Source organism: Aythya fuligula, chromosome 13 (genome assembly GCF_009819795.1).
Source record: "Aythya fuligula isolate bAytFul2 chromosome 13, bAytFul2.pri, whole genome shotgun sequence".
NCBI lineage: Eukaryota > Metazoa > Chordata > Aves > Anseriformes > Anatidae > Aythya > Aythya fuligula.
In genome coordinates this window covers 20,894,984-20,917,465 of record NC_045571.1, presented here as the reverse complement: position 1 = coordinate 20,917,465, position 22,482 = coordinate 20,894,984, and the positions used below count along the sequence as shown (strand labels likewise).

At 43.7% G+C, this 22,482-nt stretch overlaps 1 protein-coding gene across 4 annotated transcripts in view; it reads left to right on the top strand.

Moving 5' to 3' along the window:
* HEPH (hephaestin) overlaps positions 1 to 22,482 on the top strand; it is a 25,825-nt gene extending 3,343 nt beyond the window's left edge. For 2 of the 4 annotated variants that reach the window (XM_032196499.1, XM_032196500.1), the window contains exons 2-21: positions 617 to 810; positions 3,030 to 3,274; positions 3,945 to 4,157; positions 4,734 to 4,913; positions 5,334 to 5,588; positions 6,169 to 6,337; positions 7,470 to 7,609; positions 8,677 to 8,808; positions 9,496 to 9,707; positions 11,354 to 11,504; positions 11,817 to 12,029; positions 12,855 to 13,065; positions 13,316 to 13,455; positions 14,248 to 14,379; positions 15,340 to 15,446; positions 16,310 to 16,535; positions 18,015 to 18,154; positions 18,535 to 18,697; positions 19,834 to 19,866; positions 21,207 to 22,482. In XM_032196499.1, coding sequence (XP_032052390.1) covers positions 650 to 810; positions 3,030 to 3,274; positions 3,945 to 4,157; positions 4,734 to 4,913; positions 5,334 to 5,588; positions 6,169 to 6,337; positions 7,470 to 7,609; positions 8,677 to 8,808; positions 9,496 to 9,707; positions 11,354 to 11,504; positions 11,817 to 12,029; positions 12,855 to 13,065; positions 13,316 to 13,455; positions 14,248 to 14,379; positions 15,340 to 15,446; positions 16,310 to 16,535; positions 18,015 to 18,154; positions 18,535 to 18,697; positions 19,834 to 19,866; positions 21,207 to 21,451 — 3,468 coding nt within the window. In that variant the 5' untranslated portion in view covers positions 617 to 649 and the 3' untranslated portion in view covers positions 21,452 to 22,482. Of the gene's footprint in view, positions 1 to 616; positions 811 to 3,029; positions 3,275 to 3,944; positions 4,158 to 4,733; positions 4,914 to 5,333; positions 5,589 to 6,168; positions 6,338 to 7,469; positions 7,610 to 8,676; positions 8,809 to 9,495; positions 9,708 to 11,353; positions 11,505 to 11,816; positions 12,030 to 12,854; positions 13,066 to 13,315; positions 13,456 to 14,247; positions 14,380 to 15,339; positions 15,447 to 16,309; positions 16,536 to 18,014; positions 18,155 to 18,534; positions 18,698 to 19,833; positions 19,867 to 21,206 lie in introns of those variants that run through there. The other 2 variants (XM_032196501.1, XM_032196502.1) reach the window with 2 other exon arrangements.

Here is a 22,482-nt window from a genome sequence, read left to right as displayed (position 1 = left end):
TACTTCATAGTTACTAAGTCATACTTCTCAGGTGGCTTAGTTGAGCAGAGGGATATAGGCAACAGTTAACAATCAAGTTTCTTGTGCAGGATTATTTTATTTTGCCTTGTATGCAGACCTTTAAGATGATTTGGGATGTTGGTATCGGGGGAAAAACTGATCACTTTAAATTCCACTGCCTGTGGCACATTCTGCTCAGGACCCCCAGGCCTTAAGATGGTTGCACAGCATAGGTATTTATGGCTGCCTGCTCTGCTAACAAACACCGTGACTGTTCACCTTATCCCCTACTGAGTGAAATCTTACCAAGTTAGCAGCACAACATTATGAAACGTGTAATGTGGCCAAATTGTTCAAAAGACAAAGCAATAAGTTAAACTGTTATGAGAGAAGCACGGTTTACTGGCATAAACTCCATTCACCTTGTGTGTTACGGGGATGATTTCCTTGTTGTCTCAGACCCATGGATATTTAATGACCACAGCAGGACTTCTACCTGATGTCCTCACACCCTCTCAAAATATCCAGTAGTTTCAAACCAGCTTATTTAGGATAAAGTTATGAGGTCATTCTGCTTCTGTTTTACTAAGTTTGTTTTTCCTTTTCCCCCAGATAGGCTTATCCTCCAAAGCATTCACTTCTGGCCACAATGGAATTGTTCTGGTTGTTGCTGTTTTGCATCCATTTGCCAACACCCACGTTTGCTGGAGGCATCACCCGAGTCTATTACCTGGGGATCCGTGAGGTGGACTGGAACTATGCTCCGACAGGAAAGAACATGTTCAGTAATCAAAGCATTGCACATAGCCTGTATGTTTTGCTCTGTAAGAACTGAATCTGGTTAAAGTCTGCTAGCTTAAACTAGTAATTTTCTGGGTAACTTCATGCAAGTATTCTGGGGCATCTAAGCAAGCAAGAGACAGGATTAAGTGTCTGGTCTTTATGAGCTTAATGGTTAACTTGTTTTATTGTACGAAACTGTACCAGTGGGAAAAAGAATGGTCAATTTAATGGAGCATCCAGTGACCAATGTTGGTTATGCTAGAGGGAAGTACAAACACTATAATAGAACAGATTGTGCAATACTCTGCCCTGGGGTTTAATTTTTCGTAGTTCCAGCTGGAGATCAGCTTACTTATCCTGAAACATAATGAGTTTTCACCTTGATGAAAATGACTTAATGAAGCTGGCTTTTTTTTTTATGTAAATGGGATTTCAAGCCTTAGACTGGATGGAGCTTCGTGAGTGAAACCTTAGTTGTTTTTAAAATGTTTTTTTGGGGGGGAAAAGTAAATCTAGAAACTGCAGTAATTGCTTTGAGTCACAACAAAAGCAGTTTTTGTTTCTGGTTTTCAAAACCCCAGGCATTTTTTCTGTTGTTGTTTTGTTTAGATTTTTTTGGTCTTGCTTTCCACAGCTTTTTAAGATATTTGCGTTTTTTCCTTTTTCTATAAACTGTGTTTATTGGCTTGCTCTGTTGTTTATGCTCACATGCCATAATAAATCACAGAATAACACTTGGGGATTTCAACATTTTGTTTCAAAGTGACGCAACTGGACTAGGATGGGTTCAAAGGAAAAACAAGGGCCACCAGTTTAGCATGAGAAATTCCCCATTCTCAGGAGATGCTGAGTAGACTTAAAGTATTCACAGAAAAAGAAATTCCCCAAAATTCAGGCTAAATAAAGGTGTTTTCACCAATTCCTGCAGTGATAACAAATGCAGTGCTTTTTGTTTGCTTTCTCTCATAACACATGAAGAGAAGAAAATGAAGGTAATGGCTATTAAACTTGAAGTATTTAAATTGTCACTGCACACAATTAGTTATTGGGACTTGTACAATGACTGCAGAAGTCAAATTGCTAGCAGTAAGAAAATAATTTGATATGAATATTAGAATTGGTAAAATGCTTGAAGAATGTGTTTTGTTTGGAAGAAATGAACTATGTAGGGAAAGAGGCAGATATGCAAAAAAGTACAAATTGTCCATACACTTTGATAATAGTGGCTCCAGGGATGACCTCAGAAACATGAGCTTTAGATGGTGAGGGGCTGGGCTCTAGCTATACAATGAATGACGAAGGCAATGTTAATTGGTCTTTGCCTCCACTGTTCATCTTCTGGAGCAAGGTATTGAGTTTCTCTGTTTCAGGATGTATGTTGCTGTAGGTTTCCAAGGGGGTGAGAGAAGTTACCTGAGCTCTCACTCAGGCCTGTCCTACTCATACCTGTACCATGACTCATCTCTTATCTACTAAGACATAGTCATAAAGAGCAAATATGTTCCTGTGTTGAACTTTAGTACCTGTATGAGTTTTTAACTCTGAAAGCTGATTATGTGCAGGGTACATACCTGCCTGACTTGTCTGTCATAATACAAGTAGCTAAGAGTACGTTGAGTCTAAAAGCATCTTTTAGTCTGGATTTTTGACAGAGAGCTCATGTGATTCTTTTTTTCATCCCTTCTTGTGATCCAGCAGCAAACCCCACAAAGGTGTTGAGATAAGTTTCCAAAGGACCGACAAAGGTGGAAGCGGGAGTGGGAAGGGCTTTGGTCTTCCCACGTCACTTACATGTGATTGTCAGAGAAGCACCATCTTTCTCATTCTTTGTTTGCACAGTTCAGGGGTGCACTTTGTCCTTTCATGACAAATGGAGGGTGAGGCCATGGCTTTGTGTATCGGCTGGAGTTTGGTATCTGACTGTACTTGTGGCCCTGGTTCCAGGCGCACCGAAGTATAAACTGGCCAGTGTCCTGTTGTATTTCATGTGCTCCAAAGCAGACAGCTGTATCACTCACTATTTCATGAATAGGTTGTGTTCTGTGTCACAGCAGCCATAGGTGGGAAGAGAAAGTTTGCTGCTGGTTTAGGGTGTGTTAGGGTAGAGCATGGGAGGTTCTCTGTGATGCTGAAAGCTTCAGGGCTTACCTGAGAAAGCTACGTGTCATCACTACTCTTGTGTTACCGACAAGCTGTTTTGTATAATGCATTTCTCACGGTGCCTTTCCCTTTTCTGAATTTAACAGAAAGGCCTCAATGTTCCTGCAGTCTGGCAAAGACAGGGTGGGAAGCACATACAAGAAATCTGTGTACAAGCAATATACAGATGCCACCTACACCACTGAGATTCCCAAACCTGGCTGGCTGGGGTTTCTTGGGCCCATCATCCGAGCAGAAGTGGGGGATACCATTAAAGTACACCTAAAAAACTTTGCTAGTCGGCCATATACAATCCATCCTCATGGTGTCTTCTACGAAAAGGACTCTGAAGGTAAATGAGCCGTTGCCAAAATGGAGATGGATTTTTCTGGTTGGGAACTGAGGAGTATACACTGAGGAGAAATGTCTGTAAAGAATCCACAGACTTGGTTAGCCCAGAGCTGTATTGCTGGAAAGCAAATGTATTTCAGTCTTTAAGTCACAATGTTGGGTTTGTAGGCTTATGGGTCTGGGAGTAGTTTCCTGACTTGGACATTAAAGTACACAGTCTGGATTGCTTGATTTTTGTAGAGCTTCCAAGGCTTGCTAGTGGGAAAGTGGCATAGAAAATATTATATTCATTGTTTAAAGTGCTGCAGTATGAGAGCCACGAGTGTGATAAGCTTCATTGAGCTTCACAGGAATGATAAAGTATGAGGCCAGAGAGCTACACATGGCCTTGTTGAAGGCCAAGCAGCAGTAGGCAGAATGGCAATAACCTTTGAGCCTGTGCTGATCTGTTTGCTTGGCGTGTTGCCTTACAAGGGTTTTGTGACTCAGTTTCTCTTTAATGAATGACATTAAGTGCTATTTCAACCTTGGGATGCTGAGTCTTGATTTGAAAGCTGCTACCCAAATATATACACAGCTATCTACTGAGTGTGAGAGGCTCAGTATAAGGTTACATGTTTGGACATCTCTGCTCTTCTTGAATGGATGTTGTGATTGCTCAATTGTTCTAGGATCCCTGTATCCTGATATGTCCCCCCAGGATCAGAAGAAGGATGATGCTGTCCCCCCAGGAGGGAATTACACCTATACTTGGACTGTTCCTGAAGATCACAGCCCAACTGCTGATGATCCAAACTGCTTGACCTGGATCTACCACTCTCATATTGATGCACCAAAGGATATTGCATCTGGGTTAATTGGGCCGCTACTTACATGCAAAGAAGGTAAAAGTTCCCAGGGAAAGCAGCTGAGTTTCATTTTGTGAAGATTTTTGTGGTGACTTGGGTAAGGACAGGATGAGAAGATACTCCAGGAGGCAGCTCCCAACCAAATGGGAAAATGTGACATGACTGAAGAAGACAGTACCTGTGTTCTGGTTGGGTTCTGATCATTGCATTGTCTTTATCCTCTAGTGGCCAGGCAGCTGAGCTTGTAGGCTTCTTGATCTGAGAGGGCTGTTTAAATTCATGTTAGGAGGGGGAATCTTGCCTGATATCTAGTTTGTATATTAAAAAATTAGGGGTACTGTTTGATTTCAGCAGAAGTGAGAACACTGGAGTTGCAGTTCAGCCATGCGGAGCTGGAGCTGCATAGGATTGAGCCATATAGTAGCAGCAGTGTACTAGAAATGGATGCAATTGCTAGAACTCTGAAGTGAGCCATGCTAGAATGGTGGGGAAAGCATCTGTCTCTGACTTGTGTGATAAGAAGTTTTTCTTCTGTTGGTGTTTTAAACCCTTAAAACCAATGTTTGCTTTTCTGCATGGATGGGTAATCATTCACCTTTTCTTTCACCCTAGGAATACTGACTGGCACTTCTCAAAGACGCCAGGATGTGGATGTCGATTTCTTTCTGATGTTCAGTGTGGTGGATGAGAACCTAAGCTGGTACTTGGATGAGAACATTGCGTCATTCTGCACAGATCCAGGCTCTGTAGACAAAGAAGATGAAGAGTTCCAAGAGAGTAACAAAATGCACGGTCAGTGTCATCTTTGTGAAGCTACTGACTTTGTCCAGATACTCTGGGTGTGCCAGTGCTCTAGTATCTTGAAATGCACATCTGCCATTGTATACCAGGCTGCAGGTAGAGGGAAAAAGGGTAGTAGAAAGCTGTGAGATCACATGCTAAGCAAACAATGTCACAGGGACAGTGCAGCAACTCCAGGGGAAAACATGTTATTTTGATCTAATCTTTGGCTTGAGTGAGCCTTTCTTAGTTGTTTGGAGATTCTGAATGTGCTTCATGTTAGGAAATGACTTCTGTAACTGAGCTCTCCAGAAGAAGAGTATGAGTTCTGGGTAGGTCTATCCTTCAAACCTGTCTGTATTGTCAGCTGCAGGCACAAGCTCTGAAGGCACTTCTTCTGATCTCTGATTTTTGACTTGTTTGTTTTTTCAGCTATTAATGGCTTTGTGTTTGGGAATCTCCCTGTGTTGACGATGTGTGCTGGGGATCACATTTCATGGCATCTCTTTGGAATGGGCAATGAAATCGATGTTCATACAGCCTACTTCCATGGAGAAACACTCAACATTCGAGGCCACAGGACAGATGTGGCCAGCCTTTTCCCAGCCACTTTTGTTGCAGCAGACATGATCCCCAGTAACCCTGGGAGATGGCTCCTGAGCTGTCAGCTCAATGATCACATAGAAGGTAAGACAGACACTGGAATGTGTTCCACACGGTGGCCTCCCTTTTTTCTCCCCGTGTGGTCTTGTAATGCACTTTGTGGTAGGGGACAGTGCCTTGGGCAGCATTCCCATTAAAAATGTCCATAGTTGAATGGGTGATTCCTTGTCTTGTATAAATTGTGGTGGGTTAGTTATTAATATATATGCTAAGCTTACCAGGGGTGACTTATAATGATGTTCTACATTGGTCACTGATGAACACTGGCACAGCTGAAACTTAAAATGAGGCAGTGCCCTAAGAACAGTAGTCCCTGTAAGAGGCCCTGGCATGGTACATCTGAGGAGAGAAGGGTCTGTTTGCTCTCTGTCTATCCTTATCTAGCGTCTAATATTTAAGGTAAGAAGCTCTGTTTACCAGCATTAAAAATCCTTTCTGTGGGAAATCACCTTCTAATCACCTTCAAATCATTCTTCTAATCACCTCCCAGCCATGTACCTTTGGGGACAACAGAAAAGGAATGGCTGGTTTGTGGTAGGAAGGTGGGACTGTTTGCTGGTTGAGAGGCATTAAGCCTGTGTGTCCTCCACCATGTCTTGGGCAGCTGGGATGGGGGCTTTCTACGAAGTCCGGCCCTGTTCTCAGCAAGCTCTGGAACCTGCCCTGAAGGGGAAAGTTCGGAAATACTACATAGCTGCAAAGGAAGTGCAGTGGGACTACGGACCTTCAGGACATGACCAAAGCAGCGGGAAACAGCTGAGTGAGGCAGGCAGGTAAGCAAAAGGCTGATGGGGGTTTCTAGTATGAAAGGAGGCTGCTGAAGAAAATGTGGGATTTCCTTCTTAGCAAATGACATGTCTGCAATTCACATGGATTAGCCCAACTAAAAATGTCAGCTGCTGTAGCTGGACTGTACCAAAAGCAGTACTAGGTATCTCAGGGTACTTCACGTGGAAGTGTGCTGCTGTGTTTTGTGGCCTTACCTGCAGACTCCAAGAGTCCCAGTTTATGTAGAACATGAGCTGCTGCTTTTTTCTCTGGGCTTCATTTCTGCTTGGTGTGCCTGACCTAGGAAGAAATCCACAGGTCTGATAAGCTACTAAGCAAGTGCATTTTGCAGCAGACACAGGGTGGCAGAGCTAGTCTGCGGATATGCTTCAGTGTAGCCTTGCTGCAGCAAGCAATTTCTAGGAAATTAAATGCAGTGACCTCCATGACAGCTTTCCATTCCATGTGTCAAATGATTGTGGTAGCAGTGGTTTCTGAAACTGAAAGAAAGGCATGCCTCCCTCTCCCTTCCCTCCCCTGGGAAGCTGTTGGAGACTGAAGAAGTAGAAATGCAGAGAGGTTAATAATTTACCCAAAACCATGCAGCAACTCTTCCAGACCGTAGAACTGCAAGCTATCTAGACCCGTGACTTGTCCTTGTAACTAAGCTGCCTTTCCTGCAAGGCAGGTTACATCTGTCTGTGGTGGAGAGGGTGGTGGCAAAGGAAATAAATCCCTCCTTACAGCTGTCCTGTGTTTACAGTTATGACTGTGGTTGTCCCCTGGGCTGTGTTGTCTTCCCATTTACTGCATTGCCCTCTTTTGCATATTGTACAGAGAGATGCTGTTCAGACCTGTGCCTTTGAACCTGGTTGTTTCAGCTGGGAGAGGTCCCTGTGCCAGCAGTGCTCGCTGAACACAGCTGACATGAGTCTGGAGGGTGAAAACACTTCACAGTGATGAGCTCTGCTTATTCTAAACCAGAGATGCTCCCCTTGTCTGAGAAAGCTGCTTAATATGGAGATGCTGCTGGCATTGCCAGAGGGGCATGTTGTAGGGAGTAGGGCTGTGGAGAGGAAGCAGGAGAAAAGGACTGATTTCCATAAAAATAACCTGGCATTTGCTTTTTGCCTTTAGCCCTGCTGAGAAGTTTTTCAAGCGTAGCCTCTACCGAATTGGGGGAGTCTATTGGAAGGCCAAGTATGTGGAATATACTGATGAGAGTTTCCGTGAGGAAAAGCAGCAGTCAGAAGAAGAAAAACACCTTGGCATACTCGGTAGGAATCATCCAGCAACACAAAGCCTCTTTCAGTGCCAGTGAGAACAATGGGCTGATGTCAGGAGTTAACTATGCCTTTGTTTCTTGATGCAGTGAGGTGTTTTAAAGCAGTTACACTTAAGACTGAGGCACACACGCCTAGGATGTGGATGGTAAAGCAGAGGGAGTTGCTTTTCTGCTGGGGCAGTCTTCAGAGGTCAGTAGTAAGGGCTGAGGGACACAGTATAGTATTTGTGACAGTAATCAGAGCAACAGAGCAGTGTTTATAGCCAGAGCTAAACAGGTCACAGCACTAGCCCCTAGTTTTATGCTTTTGACTACCTTCAAGGCACAGTACAAACCCCACTTTCTCACAGAAAGCTTCCTCTCCCATGTGGGCTCTCTCCATTAGAGCCAGGTATCAGTGAGGGTGGTAAAGAAAGATGAGAGAAGAAAATAGAGTCTTCAGAGGGAGTTGAATCGTGTATGAAGGCTGTGCCACACACAGTAGAAGTACATAGGTGTGGTCCAGTTCCCTGCATCAACAGTGACTAATAATTTAATGACACCAGAAATTAGCAACAGCAATACCCGGGGAGGCTACAGAAGGAAACAGCACATGGATTAATACACAAATCTGGGGGGAAAGAGACACAAGGAAGTATTAAGCAGCTGAATGTAAGTGAAGTGGTTGAATTATACATAGAATGGGAGATGCAGCCTAACTGTGAGTCTTGTTGGACCCTGGGAGCCAGGGAAAACAAAAGGACTGGTGTTGCCAGCAACAGCCTATAGGAAGACAAGTGAGCGAATTCTTGGATATGACTTCATACAAACAAATTACAGTTATTTTCTACTAAACTAAACACACTGAAAGAGCAATCAATGAAAAATTCTCTGGTCAGATAAATAAGCAACATCCACAGTGGGAGTTGCATGAACTCATTTGACCTGATCCCCCATCTACCTCTGCTCTGAATCTTCTCCCATCAGCCTTGGATCAAAGGTGGCCCTGCTTTGTTTGGCTCATGTGGCTGTCCTGTGATTTGCTCTGCTGCTGACACTCACTCTCTGGTGTTTGTGTAGGTCCTGTGATAAAAGCTGAAGTTGGTGACACCATCCTGGTGACGTTTGTTAACAAAGCCTCCTGGCCATTCAGCATCCAGCCTCATGGAGTGTCTTATGGGAAGGCATGGGAAGGGATGCGGTACCATGATGGTTTGTGGCTAACTTTTTTTTTAATTAATTGTGCTGTGTCTTTCTGGGATGGAGCTAAATTTCCCTGCAGCAGCCCATATAGTGCTGTGCTCTGCACTTGCTGCAAGACCATAAATTAATGCTATTCCTGGTGGTGGAGCTCCACAGCCTATGTCTCCTCCATGCTATGAAGTTCCTGCATCCAGGAGAGATTGGGTGTGCTCTGGAGCCTGCTTGGTCCTCTGAGCCTGCCTGAGGCCTCAGAAAAGGAGTCATTCTGCCAAGCTCATGCCCAGAGAGGGTGCCTGAGGGAGCATGGTTCCAGAGGTGCTATTTTTGTGAATGAAACTGGTAAACCAAAGCTCAAACTATTTCTAGATGTCTGAGACCCTAGTGAGCAAAGAAACATTCCCAATGCACTCCAGCTTAGGTAACCACATGCTTCCAACATGCATCATCCTAGATGCAGCTGGATCCATTTCGTTATTTGCTGTCACCATGCCCATCTCTGCCTTGGCACCAGGGAAGAATTTCAGTGATACTGAGAGCAGCTCTGTGTGCGCCCTCTGAATACTTCCACTTCCATCCTTGAGATGCCTGCTGTTTTAGTGACATGAATGAAAGCCAAGTGTGGATGTACCTGGTGAGAAGTTGCAACTAGTTTGTACAAGGACCTTGAGAATAACCACTCCAATCTCTGTTTTAAAGGTCTGTCCCAGCACGGGATTTCTGTTGCACCTCTGCAGAACTTTACGTACAGATGGACTGTGCCAAAGCATGTTGGACCGACGTCCAGTGACCCTCCCTGCCTGACCTGGATGTACAGCTCTGCTGTGGACCCTGTCAAAGACTCCAGTTCGGGCTTGGTAGGCCCTCTGGTCATCTGCAAGCCAGGCACTTTGGATGACAACAACAAACAGGTAAAAAGAATTTTCCTGTCGCACTGTTACGAAACAACCTGGCAGAGAGAGGAAACATCAGCAAACATTAGGGAACACAATGAAAATAAATCTGCAACAGTGTGAGTCCAGAGAGTCTAATTAAAGTCTGTTAACATCATGTTAACATCATGTTAACAACATGTTAACATCAGGGCACTTGTATGCCACAGTTCTGGTGGGAAAGGCTAGCATTCTGGACTCCTGAGGGCTGCCCTTGAAATAGTTCCTGGGCTTTGCTTTAAAACAAAGTACTTTCTTCAGAGACATGTGACATATTCATTGCAATCGCAAAAACACCAAAAAAACCATCTTGACATACTTGCAGATGAAAATCTACATGGTGTGCTTGAATGATAAGATGGTTTGAGGTTTGGGTGAGCCTTATTTATTCTGCAAGATCGGCTCATTTTCAAGCATAGCCAACTACAAAAAAAGCATATGAAAATCCATTTTGTTCTATAGATTTGATGAAAGATAGGTGAAATCTGAAGGATGACCAGAATTTCCTCTTGGAATTTCATTCAGGGATGTTCTACTCATTGCAATAAGTCTTGGGAAGAATCTAAATGAATATACCAGGGAAGTGCAAGATGTTAACAGACTTTTGCTGTGAAAAACAGTAGGTGGCAGAAAAATAGTCTGCTGTCTTCCTACCTACCTAGCAGTTCAGATCAGGCAGTGGCTGAGAAATCTGAAAATAGCTTCTACTGAGCCTCCCTAGGGGAGTTTGCTTTCTGCCTGCTTTCACTGGTGGCATGATGTAGCTAAACTAAGAGTTCAGAAGAGATCAGCATGTTCGTTAGGGTAGAACTTTGAATCTTCAGAGAGGATCATGAATATATAAAGTCCAATACATGAAGGAGCTGTAGTAATGATGAAACATTTACAGGTATTGAAAGGGAGTAAACAAAACAGAGACAGAAAGGTAGGACAGGGAAAAACCACCTGGGGTGGTGATTCTGGCTCCACAATATTAGGCAACCCTTTAATGAATGGTTAAGTGGGACAGGTGCACAGCCATTCTGCACATGCCTCTGTGCCCCGCTGGAAAATGCTTAGCCGTCTCTGCAGGGTGTCCTCCTGGGTACAGCTAAGGAAGCTGATACAAAAATGAGCATCTGGACAGCGCAGGCAATGTTCTGTTAATGGGGAAACTCACCATCCTGTGGGATGCATTTCTTAGGAGAATTAACATTTTTAAGATTTTAAGGTAATAAAAAAACAAAACAACAACAAAAAAACAAATTCAGGCCTGTGGTAGGAGGAAGGAGGGGTGGAACATAGTCATCAGCCTGCCCCAACAGCCAAATTCTGGTTTTAGGTCTGATATGGATGGGTGGTAAAACCTACACTAAATGTAAGGGTGGTGGGGGAAGGAGGCAATGCTGTAATATTCTTGGGCACATGTTGATAACTTCACTTGAGCAATATCAGGGCAAATGCATAAGTGGTGCCTCTTGTGAAATGAAAGATAAAACATTCAATTTGAGTAAAGGGACAGAGCCCTGGCCCTCTGTGAACCAATTTAGAAGATAAAGAGGAAAGTGAGAGCCAGACAAAACAGCTTTATCTGTAAGGATAGTTGATTTTAAAAATTAACAGCCATCATTGTGATTGTATCTTAGAAAGGTATCGACAAAGAATTTTACCTTCTCTTCAGTGTGTTTGATGAGAACCTCAGCTGGTATTTAAATGCAAACATAAAGTACTATTTGAGGATGGAAGAGACTTCTGTGAAAAAGGATGATGGCTTTGAGGAGTCAAACAGGATGCATGGTATGGCCTGATGGTGTTCTGTGGGCAGCGGGACTGAACCTGCAAAACGCGTCCTGGTGATCATGTTAAGTCAGCTGGGATGCTGGAGTGGTTGTGGGTTGTATTGGGCTCAAATTAAGTGAAGCTACAGAGCGGATGGGATGTTGGACAAGAAACAGGCTGTCTCAGGAAGCCTGTCCTGAGTGTATTCAGGGCCAAATTACAAGGAAGATGCTTTTCCACTGGCAGGCCTGCCCTGTCACAGTATATACACAGAATGAATCTCCAGGCTGATATCTACCTGCAGAGAGTAAATTGTTTTCTCCTTTGCAGCCATCAATGGATTTATGTTTGGTAACTTGCCTGGGCTGGATGTCTGTGAAGGAGACAATGTGTCCTGGCACCTTCTGGGCTTGGGCAGTGAAGCAGATGTACATGGAGCTGTGTTTCAGGGAAATACCCTGCAGATGAATGGGATGCGGAAAGATTCAACCAGCCTGTTCCCCCACACATTTGCTACTGCCTTCATGCAACCTGATAACAAGGGTAAGTGTCTGTGTATCTAACTTAGTGTCAGGAAAAGTCTCCAGTTGTGATATTTGCTCCTATGGCTGATTCATTAGCATGACGTGGACTTGTGTGTTCCAAGTGTTACAGGCTGAGCTGTGCTTTAGATCGGGTTTGGTTCCATTTACAGCCCCAAAACTCTTATCTTTGCATCTGCTTCTGGAGAAGAATGGGAGATACAGGATCTTGTTCTATATTGTCCCAGGCTGATTCTATAGCCTGCTGCTTCTTCCTATTAAATATTTGTAGTAATAGCCCTGATGGACTTTGCTGCCTGTTATCTATGGAAACATGCAAACGCATCTTTCAGAATCAAGTAGCAGAGATGTCAGTGCAATTCTGCTGTCCATGGCTTGCAGAGGTTCACGTTAATTTCAGACCCTTGTCTTCCCAGTTTGGGATTAAACACGCAACGCCATGTCTCCTTCATGCAATGTGATGGCCTCTGCTGCTGCAGCTCGTCTCCTCCCCTTGACATTTGCAGGCTTGACTTCTTACTTAACCCGCGATGGTAGCACAATTGTTACCTCATTTGTTTCTTTACATCTAATAAGCTGGTTATAGTGTGTGTAAAACAGCTTCCCAAGATGATTTTTGTGTAGGACTTTGTTGTGCCATTCCTCATTGGTTTCTGTAACAACCCCTTTTAATCTCAGCCTATGGCAACCAAGCTCCCTACACAAACACTCACTATACACAGCGCGCATACCGATGTCAGCCATGTCACAAGCCCTGCGTGGGAAGCAGCTGTTTCCTGGGATCTTTAAGAGGAGCTGTTTTCCTTGTTTGTGCTGCCTCCCTCAGGGGTTTTCGAGATCTACTGCCAGACGAGCAATCACTACCAGGCTGGGATGAGGGTACGCTACTCCGTTTCCAAGTGCGGCAAGAGGGACGTGGCTCCTGCCCCTCCGTACAGGGGGGTGCGCACCTATTACATCGCGGCGGAGGAGCTGGAGTGGGACTACGCGCCGGACCGGAGCTGGGAGAGGGAGCGGCACAGCCACTCCACAGAGAGGTACATCTCTTTCGGGGATGCCTTGGGCAAGGATTTTCGGCAGACCTTGGTAAAGTCTGTCAGGGCAACTTGGCCACGTGTGACATGGTGCACGTGCTGCTGCTGGGTGCTGATGGAGCTGCTGCCCTCAACCTTTGCAGCTGCAGCAGGTCTCTGGGAAAACTGTCAGCTGGCAAAACTCCTGCCACAGGTTAGCTGTTTATTTCCCATGAGCATTTGAGTAACACAGCACTCGTTCTGCATTTCTCAGCTACGCCGATATATTTTTGAGCAATGAGAATGGACTGCTTGGCTCCCGGTACAAGAAAGCAGTTTACAGGGAGTACACTGATGGGACTTTCAAGACTCCTAAGGCTAGGACGAATGGTGACGAACACCTGGGGATACTAGGTAAGGAAGTGTGCAAGGGGTACATTTTCTGTTCACACAGCAGTGGGACTTGGACTCCAGTGGTTAAGGGCTGTAATCTGAAGGCCTCCCACATACTCAGACATCTGCTGTGTGTGCAAGGATGAGGAGAAATTCAGACTTGTCTGTTGTCCAGGCCTGCCAGCCATGGAGAAAGCAATAAAGAGGGTCCTGAGTACAGCTTGTCTTAGAAAGCTGGGTTCTTAAGCCTGCCTTTGCTGCCAGATTTCTTCCATGTCTCAAGCAAAGCATTTTTCACAATGCCATTTCTGTAGCTGTGAAGAAATAACTGCTGCCTTCTATAGAGCAGTCTGAGAGATGTAGTTGAAAATCTGTAGCTGTGAAAAGAAGTGCATTTGGGATAAAAGCAGTCTGGCTTTGGGAAGTGGACAAGCACGCTGCAATGTTAATGGAAGTCTATGGAGACACAGCTGTTTTATGAACCCAGGACTTTAAGTGGTGACAGAGCAGCAAAGTTGAGGCAGTGTGTCGCTTGAAATAGGCTGCAGCTCTGATTTGTGACACTGTTGAGCCAATTTGAATATTACTGGTCTTTTTTGAAACTAATGCCATGGGGTGATAAAGATGTTGCAAACTTTAGTATAGTGCTATTCAGAAATTAAGGAAGAGGAGAGAGGGGAAGCATCATAAATATTGTAAAGGAGTATCTCTGGGGAGAAGAGAATGAAAAAGTGGTAAGAATATTCTTAGAAGATATACTGATAGTTTTTGCTATTGCATATTATTGCTATAGCATATTATTGCTGTCTCTAGGTCCTTTTCTGGGGGCAGAAGTGGGAGAGATTCTTAACGTTGTGTTCAAGAACAATGCCACACGACCTTACTCCATTCACGCACATGGGGTGCTGGAAAGGCAGACAGGGCAGCCACAAGTAGCAAACCCCGGTAAGTCACCATGTTCTCAAGCCTCATTCCTGTACAAACTTAGGAAGCTAACTTTAGCCTACAGCTAGATTTGTTTCTTTAAATAGGCTTAGAGATACTTGTTTTCTTCTGGTGGAGACCTGGAACTGAACAATAACTGCTCTTTCAGGTTCACTGTGCTTTCTGTGATCACCAATTGTGTGGGAAGCCCAGGAGAATTCATATTTCTGCTGTGACTTTGTGATAAGCATAGCACAGGTTTTCTGTACGGCCTTGTTCTTAATACTGAGCATGGTTTGTAAGAAGGAGAAAGGTGATCACTGCTCACAGCTTAGTCAGTCTTTGGTGGTAGCCCTGGGCTGATGATCCATGATGTGGAAATCTGCTTCTTTTCCTTATGACCTGTGTGTTTTGTGATGTGCATGGTTGCTTGTCAGGATGCTGGCTGAGGTCACCAATTTCTTTTATGTTCCAGATGCGAATTTATGTAATTTTTTGGTCCCCTTCAACTTGTACATTCTTCAGAGCAGGCTATGTCTCTGCAACAGACAGGCTTTCAGTTGGGCCCTGTCTTTCTGAAATGTATTACTAATAAGCAAAACAGTAATTTCAAAAAGGAATTTGAATGAGCATCATAAATATCCTTCAAAGAGATGAATGATCATCTCAAGCTCCATTGGTACTGAAGAGAGGCAGAATTCCCTTGGTCTGGTCTAGTTTCAAACCTGGCAAATAAAACAGAATTGTGCCAATTCCTATTAGCGTGTGCCTCCTGTCACCCTTCTGCTTCTTTTGTGAGAGGGGAGCTTCCATCCTGCTTTTCAGTGCCTGAGGATGGAAGACGAAATGTCCAACAACATTAGAATTGTATTTACACTTCTGAGACAAGGTCGTCTTTTCTTGTTCTGCTTTGCATGCTGCTCAGCAGCCTGGCAACTTGGTTTATCACATTGGTGTTAACAGTGCTTTTCTGTCTCTCAGGTGACATAGTGACATACCAATGGGAAGTTCCTGAGAGGTCTGGTCCAGGGCCAAATGATTCAGCCTGTATCCCTTGGATCTACTACTCCATGGTGGACCCAGTAAAGGTAAAACAGAAGAAGCTATAACCAGAAAAGCATGATTAGACCAATTTTTTGTCCCCTCTAGAAAACAACGTGAGTTGAATACAGTTTAGGGATTGGCCCAGCTGAGAGGTAGAAGAACCATCTAGTCATACGTCTAGCACTCTCCTGGGAGAGGGAATCCTCTGAATTTGTTATGTTTGTCATTATTTTTTTCCTAATGCAAACCTGCATAAAGCAATTTTATGTCACCTTGAAACTAACCTTCCTTCAGTTTTTTTTTTTTTTGCAGGATGTGGGAACATCTCCTAGTGAGTTCTGGCTTGTATTGGTGAGATCAACAGGGTTAATTTAGAAAGGCAGGAATTATCCAAATTTAGGCCATATGAGTAAAATAGGGAGATTTGAGCATTGCTAGGTTCTACTGACATGTGGTGGTTTTACTCAGGTGGGCATCTGAGCTCCACCACCACAACCGCTCTCTCACTCCCCCTCTCCTCAAAGAGGAAGGGGGAGAAAAATACAGGAGGAGCACTGATTTTACAGGGAAACAACCTGATGGATCCTGAAGTAAAGCATCACATTAAATCCAGAGATCATTGTCTTTTTATCTCAAGTTGCAGATGTTTTTGCAGCCACAGAATGAAGAGTATTTTGATATCATTCATGTTTATGGCTTTTTGCATTCATAAGAGCATGTATAGTCACTGCTCTTGTGCTCTGCTAGCTGATTTTCACCAGTGAGAGTACTTATGCAGTAGCACAGTTTATTTTAAGTGGGGTGATGCAGGGAACAGTGAACATGGTTGCTGAATGGTAAAGATCTGTGTACAAAAGTCAGGGTGAGAAGATCCTTGCCTCAGATTTTTATCCTTTGTTTGGATTAGGATATGTACAGTGGTCTGATTGGACCCCTGAAGGTCTGCCGGAAAGGGGCACTGCAAACTGACGGGCTCAGAAAGGATATAAAGAGGGAGTTTGCTCTGCTGTTCCTGGTTTTTGATGAAAATCAGTCCTGGTACTTGGAAGAGAATGTGCAACGTTACAGTAAGGGAAATCACAAGGATATTGACCTACTGGATGAAAGATTTGTGGAAAGCAACAAAATGCATGGTAATGTTTATTAGGCACCTACGCACTAATTGCTGTCTATGCAAAGTTGAACTTGACTCTGTGACCTTCATAAGTTGTCAGAAAAGCACAGAAAACAAGAGCCTGACTCAAAATAAATGCCCTCACTCTTTTCCCTCATCAGCAGCAAAAACATAATTAAATTCTGTATTTCTCAGTATTATAGCACATACACGACACAGATGTTTGATCTACAATGAAGGCTGATCATTATGGCTGTCCTCCTCAGGAGGAATAGCAAGACATGGGCCAGAGAGGTTAATATCTGATGTGTCTGAGTGACTCCAGAGAGGAAATAGTATTAAATGTGAAATTAATATGTCAGACTGATTTCGTTCTGTTCATCTTAGGACCATAACAATATGTTAGGTTTCAAGTTAATTGACCAGGCTGTGTGGTTGCAATACACAGGCTAGTTCTTTTAGCTGATTTTCAAGAAAACTATTCCTACAATAGTAGAATGAACAGATTTCTCTAAATTCATGTTGTATTTGATTTTCCTACATATTATGTGTGGATCTACCTAAAATATGCTCTGCAAATGCCAAGGGGTTCATCTTGATGAGATGAGAATAACAGAGTTCCGTTATATATGCTATTATTACTACTTATTTTGTGTAGGTGATACAAAGAATCCCCAAATACTCATGTCCATTAAGTTATAATTGTCAACTCAATTATTATAGCTAGCAAAAGCAACACTGAAGTTGAATGTTTGTTTTGGGCTGCAGAAAGTGCCTATGGCATACCTGGGAATTAAACACAGGTGTTCCTGTCCTCAGATCATGTCTCTTTCCATCTTTTTCCCTCTGTCATCTATGCATGGGAGTTTCACTGTGTACTCTCTCATTCAACCCACTCACTGTTTTGGTTCTTTTCCTGCATTTGCAGCCAAAGCAGTATTCCTTCTTGCTGTGCTAATTATGAAACAAAGCTGTACTATGTAGTGATTTTTCAAATGATCAGCACATAGTGTGTGCAACCAGCATGAGATGTATATAATGACAGGGTTGCTTGTTGGCAGAAATTACCTGTTTTCATTGTTCAGTAAGCAAATGGTTCAGAGATTTATGTGTATATATGTATATACCTATATTTCCCTAGCGCTAAGCCAAATCTAGTTTACGCATCCAGACTTCTAGAAGCAACTACCCCTGCTGGCTGACTCCAGGTTTTCAGCAAGTAGCTTTTGAGACTTATTTGAGATGAGCTTACAGTATGGCTTTATATGCAAGTCATGTCTTCTGTTAACAGAGTGGATAAGTAGCTGAGCTGTAGAAAGACCACCAAACTTCTTGGGAGACTGTCATATGGAAGACATGAAACACCAATGCAGTAGTTCCTTGATGAGCTTTGAAGCATCTAACTTGTCGAGCATGTTCTTCTTCTGAGATGGTTTGGGATCTTTACCATTTCAATAACAGCCTTTTCTACTTTCTGCATATGTTATTCACTGCACAGCAATCAATGGGAGGCTCTATGCAAACTTGCCTGGGCTGACCATGCTCCAAGGAGAGTGGGTGAACTGGTACCTGCTGGGAATGGGTCAGGAGATTGATGTCCACACAGTCCATTTTCATGCTGAAACCTTCATATACAAGGTAAGAATATCCTGTAGATAACGAAATGGGGACTGGCCACTGATATCATCACTTTTTGTGAGACTCTGATTTGAACTTCTTGAATGATTTCACAGCACCTTCACCCAACTAGGAAAGGAATGTGGTTTTACACATCCAGATCCAACTGACTGAGCCTCTGTATTGTGCTGATACGTCTAGCTAAACCCTTCTCAGGATTAGGCATTACCAGATTGTATTTGTTTTCACAGTCGCAGCCCTGGAGCTACTCTGTGAATCTTATGTAGAGCTTTTATAAACTGTAATAGGACTGATGTGATCTCTAGTGACACCGACAGAATCCTACATTACTAAAGAGACGTACAGAGCGCTGCTAGCTGAGTCTCCCTTCCCTTTGACAGAATGGCAAAAGCTACAGAGCAGATGTCGTGGATCTGTTCCCTGGGACCTTTGAAATGGTGGAAATGTTGGCTGGGAACCCTGGGACATGGCTACTTCATTGTCATGTATCTGATCATATTCATGCTGGCATGGAGATACTCTTCGAAGTCTTGCCTAAACCAGGTTGGAAATATTGCTGTTTGTTACCGCGAAATGTATGACAGCACTTTCCACTAATGCCACTAAATCCTGTGTTTGCATCATACTTAGCAACTGTTTCGTACCATAAACTGCCGGTTAATTGAGTGGATAATTGATATTAATTTAAGATATTCCGTTGGAATATGGTAACACCTTCAGCTGGAGTTAAACTCTGCAAACCAATTTGTTATTACTTTGCCTAGGGTGGTGTTATAAGTTTTATTTTAGCTTGAGTTTGGGAAGCAATGTTCAGCCATCAGCTAGCAACTGTTGTTATTAAGAATATTACATGTGATCTGAATGCATGTCCTAAGGCTTCTCATTTCAGCAGGAAACAGTGGAAGGTGTTCAAAGATGAGTGACACTGTTCTGGGTTTGGCTGCACTGGAGTTAATTTTCTTTGTAGCAGCCTGTACTGCGCTGTTAGCAGAACAGCTCTGATAACACAGTGATGTCTAGCTGTTGGTGAGCAGTGCTTACACTGCATCAAGGTCTTCTCTACTTCTCAGTAGCTTGGAGTGGGCAAGAGACTGGGAGAGGGCACAGCTGGGACAGCTGACCCAAATTGACCAAAGGGATATTCCAGGCTGTAGCACATCATGCTCAGTAATAAAACGAAGGGGAATTTTTTCCAAAGTAGCCATTACCTAGGGTCTGGTTGGCCATTAGTCTGCTTGTGGTGAGTGATGGCTTTTGCACCACTTGTGGGGATTTTTTTGTTGTGTTTTGTTTGCTTTGTTTTGTTTTCCCTTTCACTTATTAAACTCTCTTTATCTTGACCTACAAGTTTTCTTCTCACTTTTGCTTTTCCAGTCCTCTCCCGCATCCTGCTGTGGGGGGACCAAATGACCCTGCCAGCTGGGATAAGCCCACACTTAAAGACACTGTGCTTTTTTCTCAAAGGGTTGTGCAGTGGGAGGGAGTCTGCTCTTGAAGCAGGTAATGCAAAAACCCTCTTGGTGTGATGTGGAGAGGGAAAACATTGACAGGAGAAAAGAAAACATATAAGCCTTGGAAAACCATGTTGCATCTGGATCTGATCCTTGCCAGAAGTGTCATGTTCTAGACTTGATTTGTTTGGCCCAACACTTTGTCACTCATTTTTTGTTTCCTTTCAGAGCCAGTGCTTCAAGTGCTAAACTACGATGAAGGTATAGTATACCTTGTATTGCTAAAAAGTGTGTGTGTGTGCGTGGCAAAGGAGGAAGAGAACTCTTGTCGGTGTGGAGATCTGGATTTGGAGGAGGAGGAGGGAGAAGCACAAACACTATTTACAGCTTCTCCTCAGCCATGCTGGGCAGGGTGTTAGCCTGAGGCCTGGCTACTGATGGGTAACAGGGAGGTTCCAGGTGAATTTATTTATCTGTCCTCTAAATGTCTGTACTCTGATGATAAAACTAAGACAGACTTGTTAGGCTTGTTTGACCTTGTTAGGTCAAAAAGTTTAGTGTCCTCACATCCTGCTGTGCTTCTGTGTATGGATTTATCATACAAGCAGAGATTCAAAGGGTCTTAAAGGAGAATGTTGCAAAGGAGATGATTTTTTCTTATGCTTTTCAATCAAAACTTATGGGGTGTCTTAGATTATTTCCTGGAGGTAGAAGTCTGAAGAGATCATAGTGGTGATTTCTTCCCATGACTTTTCATCTCTCTCCACAAATGCTGCTTCTTTTTTTTTTTTTTTTTTTTTTTTAACTGCTTTGAATAAATCCATCTGAGCTGATTTCAGAGGCAGCTTACACCAGCTGAAAGCACACCCATCTATCTACAAGTCTTCAGTCCCTCTCCACTGATAGTTCTGCCATGTTCTTCTCAGCAGTGTTTTCCTCACTCAAAATGAGTGTAAATAAAAGGAGTAGGAAATGTCACAGCAGTACTGACAATATTTAAATAATTTGGTTTTACACTCGAACATCTTCATGCATCTTCATGTGTGCTCATGAAGCAAAAACCTTGACTGACAGCTGTTATCCAGGCTGCCTTTCTCAAAAGGTTTCTGCTGCCTCACTGTGGAAGAGTAAGAATTCAGGATCTGAAGTGACTCACTGCTGGCGTGGCTGAGCAAGTGCATTCTGGAAAGTGGTGGCCTGAGCAACTGCAGAAGCCATGGGGGAGCTTGGAGCAGGGTGGGAAGCTCGCAGCAGCCTCAGTCTGGATGCATGTTTTCTTCTCAGTTCTTTTCCTAGCTCAGCCACTGACTCCTCACACAACCTTAGACCACCTCCTTTATAGTGGATTTAGCAGTGGTTAGTTGATAGGGCTGAACAGCTCCGAGATCTTGAGGTGGAGTGAGTTAGGGAAAGAACCATTTATTCTCAAATTTGTGTGACCTGAGGGATGAGGGTCTGTTGGATGGACAGTGATTGGGTATGCTTTGACTTCCTTTGATTGTGTTGCATCTTTCTTTAGCTTCTTTTCAGTTGTATTATTTCTGGTTCTCATTGGCACCATTCTCATTGGCATTCTCATCTCTTTTTGTTATTTCTCTCAGTGACACCACCGGAGAATGTGGATGAGTCCCAGAAGGTCAGGCTTTTTGGAGCAAAGTTGCCTGTAGGGCAGGTAGAAGCTGCAGTCATCTGTCTAGCTGTTGCAGGCTTGGTCCTCCTCCTGATTGCTGCTGTCCTCCTGGGAGTTGTCATCTACCTTGAGAGACAAAAGAAGCTAAGACGCAACAGGAGGTCTATCCTGGATGATGGATTCAAACTCATGTCTCAAAAGAATTCAGGGCTATAAAAGCTTTGTACAAACTCCTGGCTGTGTGCTTGGAGCAGAGACTGGATCATTGTCTACAGCAAAGATTTTGGAGCATCATTTCCATTGTACACTAGGCTTCTAGGAGCTAAGGAGGGAAAGCTGGCGCCCTGGCCTCTTTATCTTCCTCATCACTCTGCTCTGTAATGAAAATATCCGTCCAGGAGAGAAATGAGGACCCTTTCAATCAGCTCAAGACAAGCAACAGGAGTAAAAAGGTCCTTCTAAAACACTTATCCACAAGAAAGAGAGGAGATATTTCCCGTATTTTCTTCACTCCAGAACAACTCCACTTGGTCTTTCTCAGCAGAAGAGCTTAGTCTAGATTCCAGTATTGCTCCTTTGCCAAAGATGAGTCGGATATTGTCTCCCAACAGACCTGTGAGACTTTAAATTAATTAACCTGAAGGGGGAACATAATCTGTGATTTTTTTTTTGTGAATCAAGTAAGAATGCAGAAGAGAAAATGTTAATTTAGAGTTGAATTGCTGGTTTTTGATGAGTAATTGGACAGATGTAAATTCAGAGCAGTGCACGTCAGTGTCTGCGAGCACTCCAGTGGGGAGCATGACAAGAGCTGTGCCTCACCATCAGCCTCACTGATGCATCGTTGTGCTCTCAGTACCTTGGGCGATGGGTTCTGATGCCAGGTGTCCTGTGTCTTGTGCTGGGAGATAAAGCTTTGCCAGTGCTGCAGAGCATCGTGGTGACCTTCCTGTGTTGCAGTTCTGCCAGTGAAGTGCTGCACCTCAGCATCTGTACAGCTCCTTGTGCAGCAGGAGCAAGAGTTCTGTGGTGTTCTGTGATGTGGTTTGTTCTCTCAAATACATTTTACTGAAATTATCTAACGAGTTCAGCTGTTGCCAAGTTAATGCCATGAGCCGAGCTAAAGTCTTGTGTGATCTGCAGTTCGTGTTTGGGCAGAAAAGTAGGAATGCTTCCCCCAAAGGTGAAGGACAGCAGTGGCATGCTGCTGCTGCTGGTCTCTGTGGGAGAGGGGCTGGGGGCTGGGG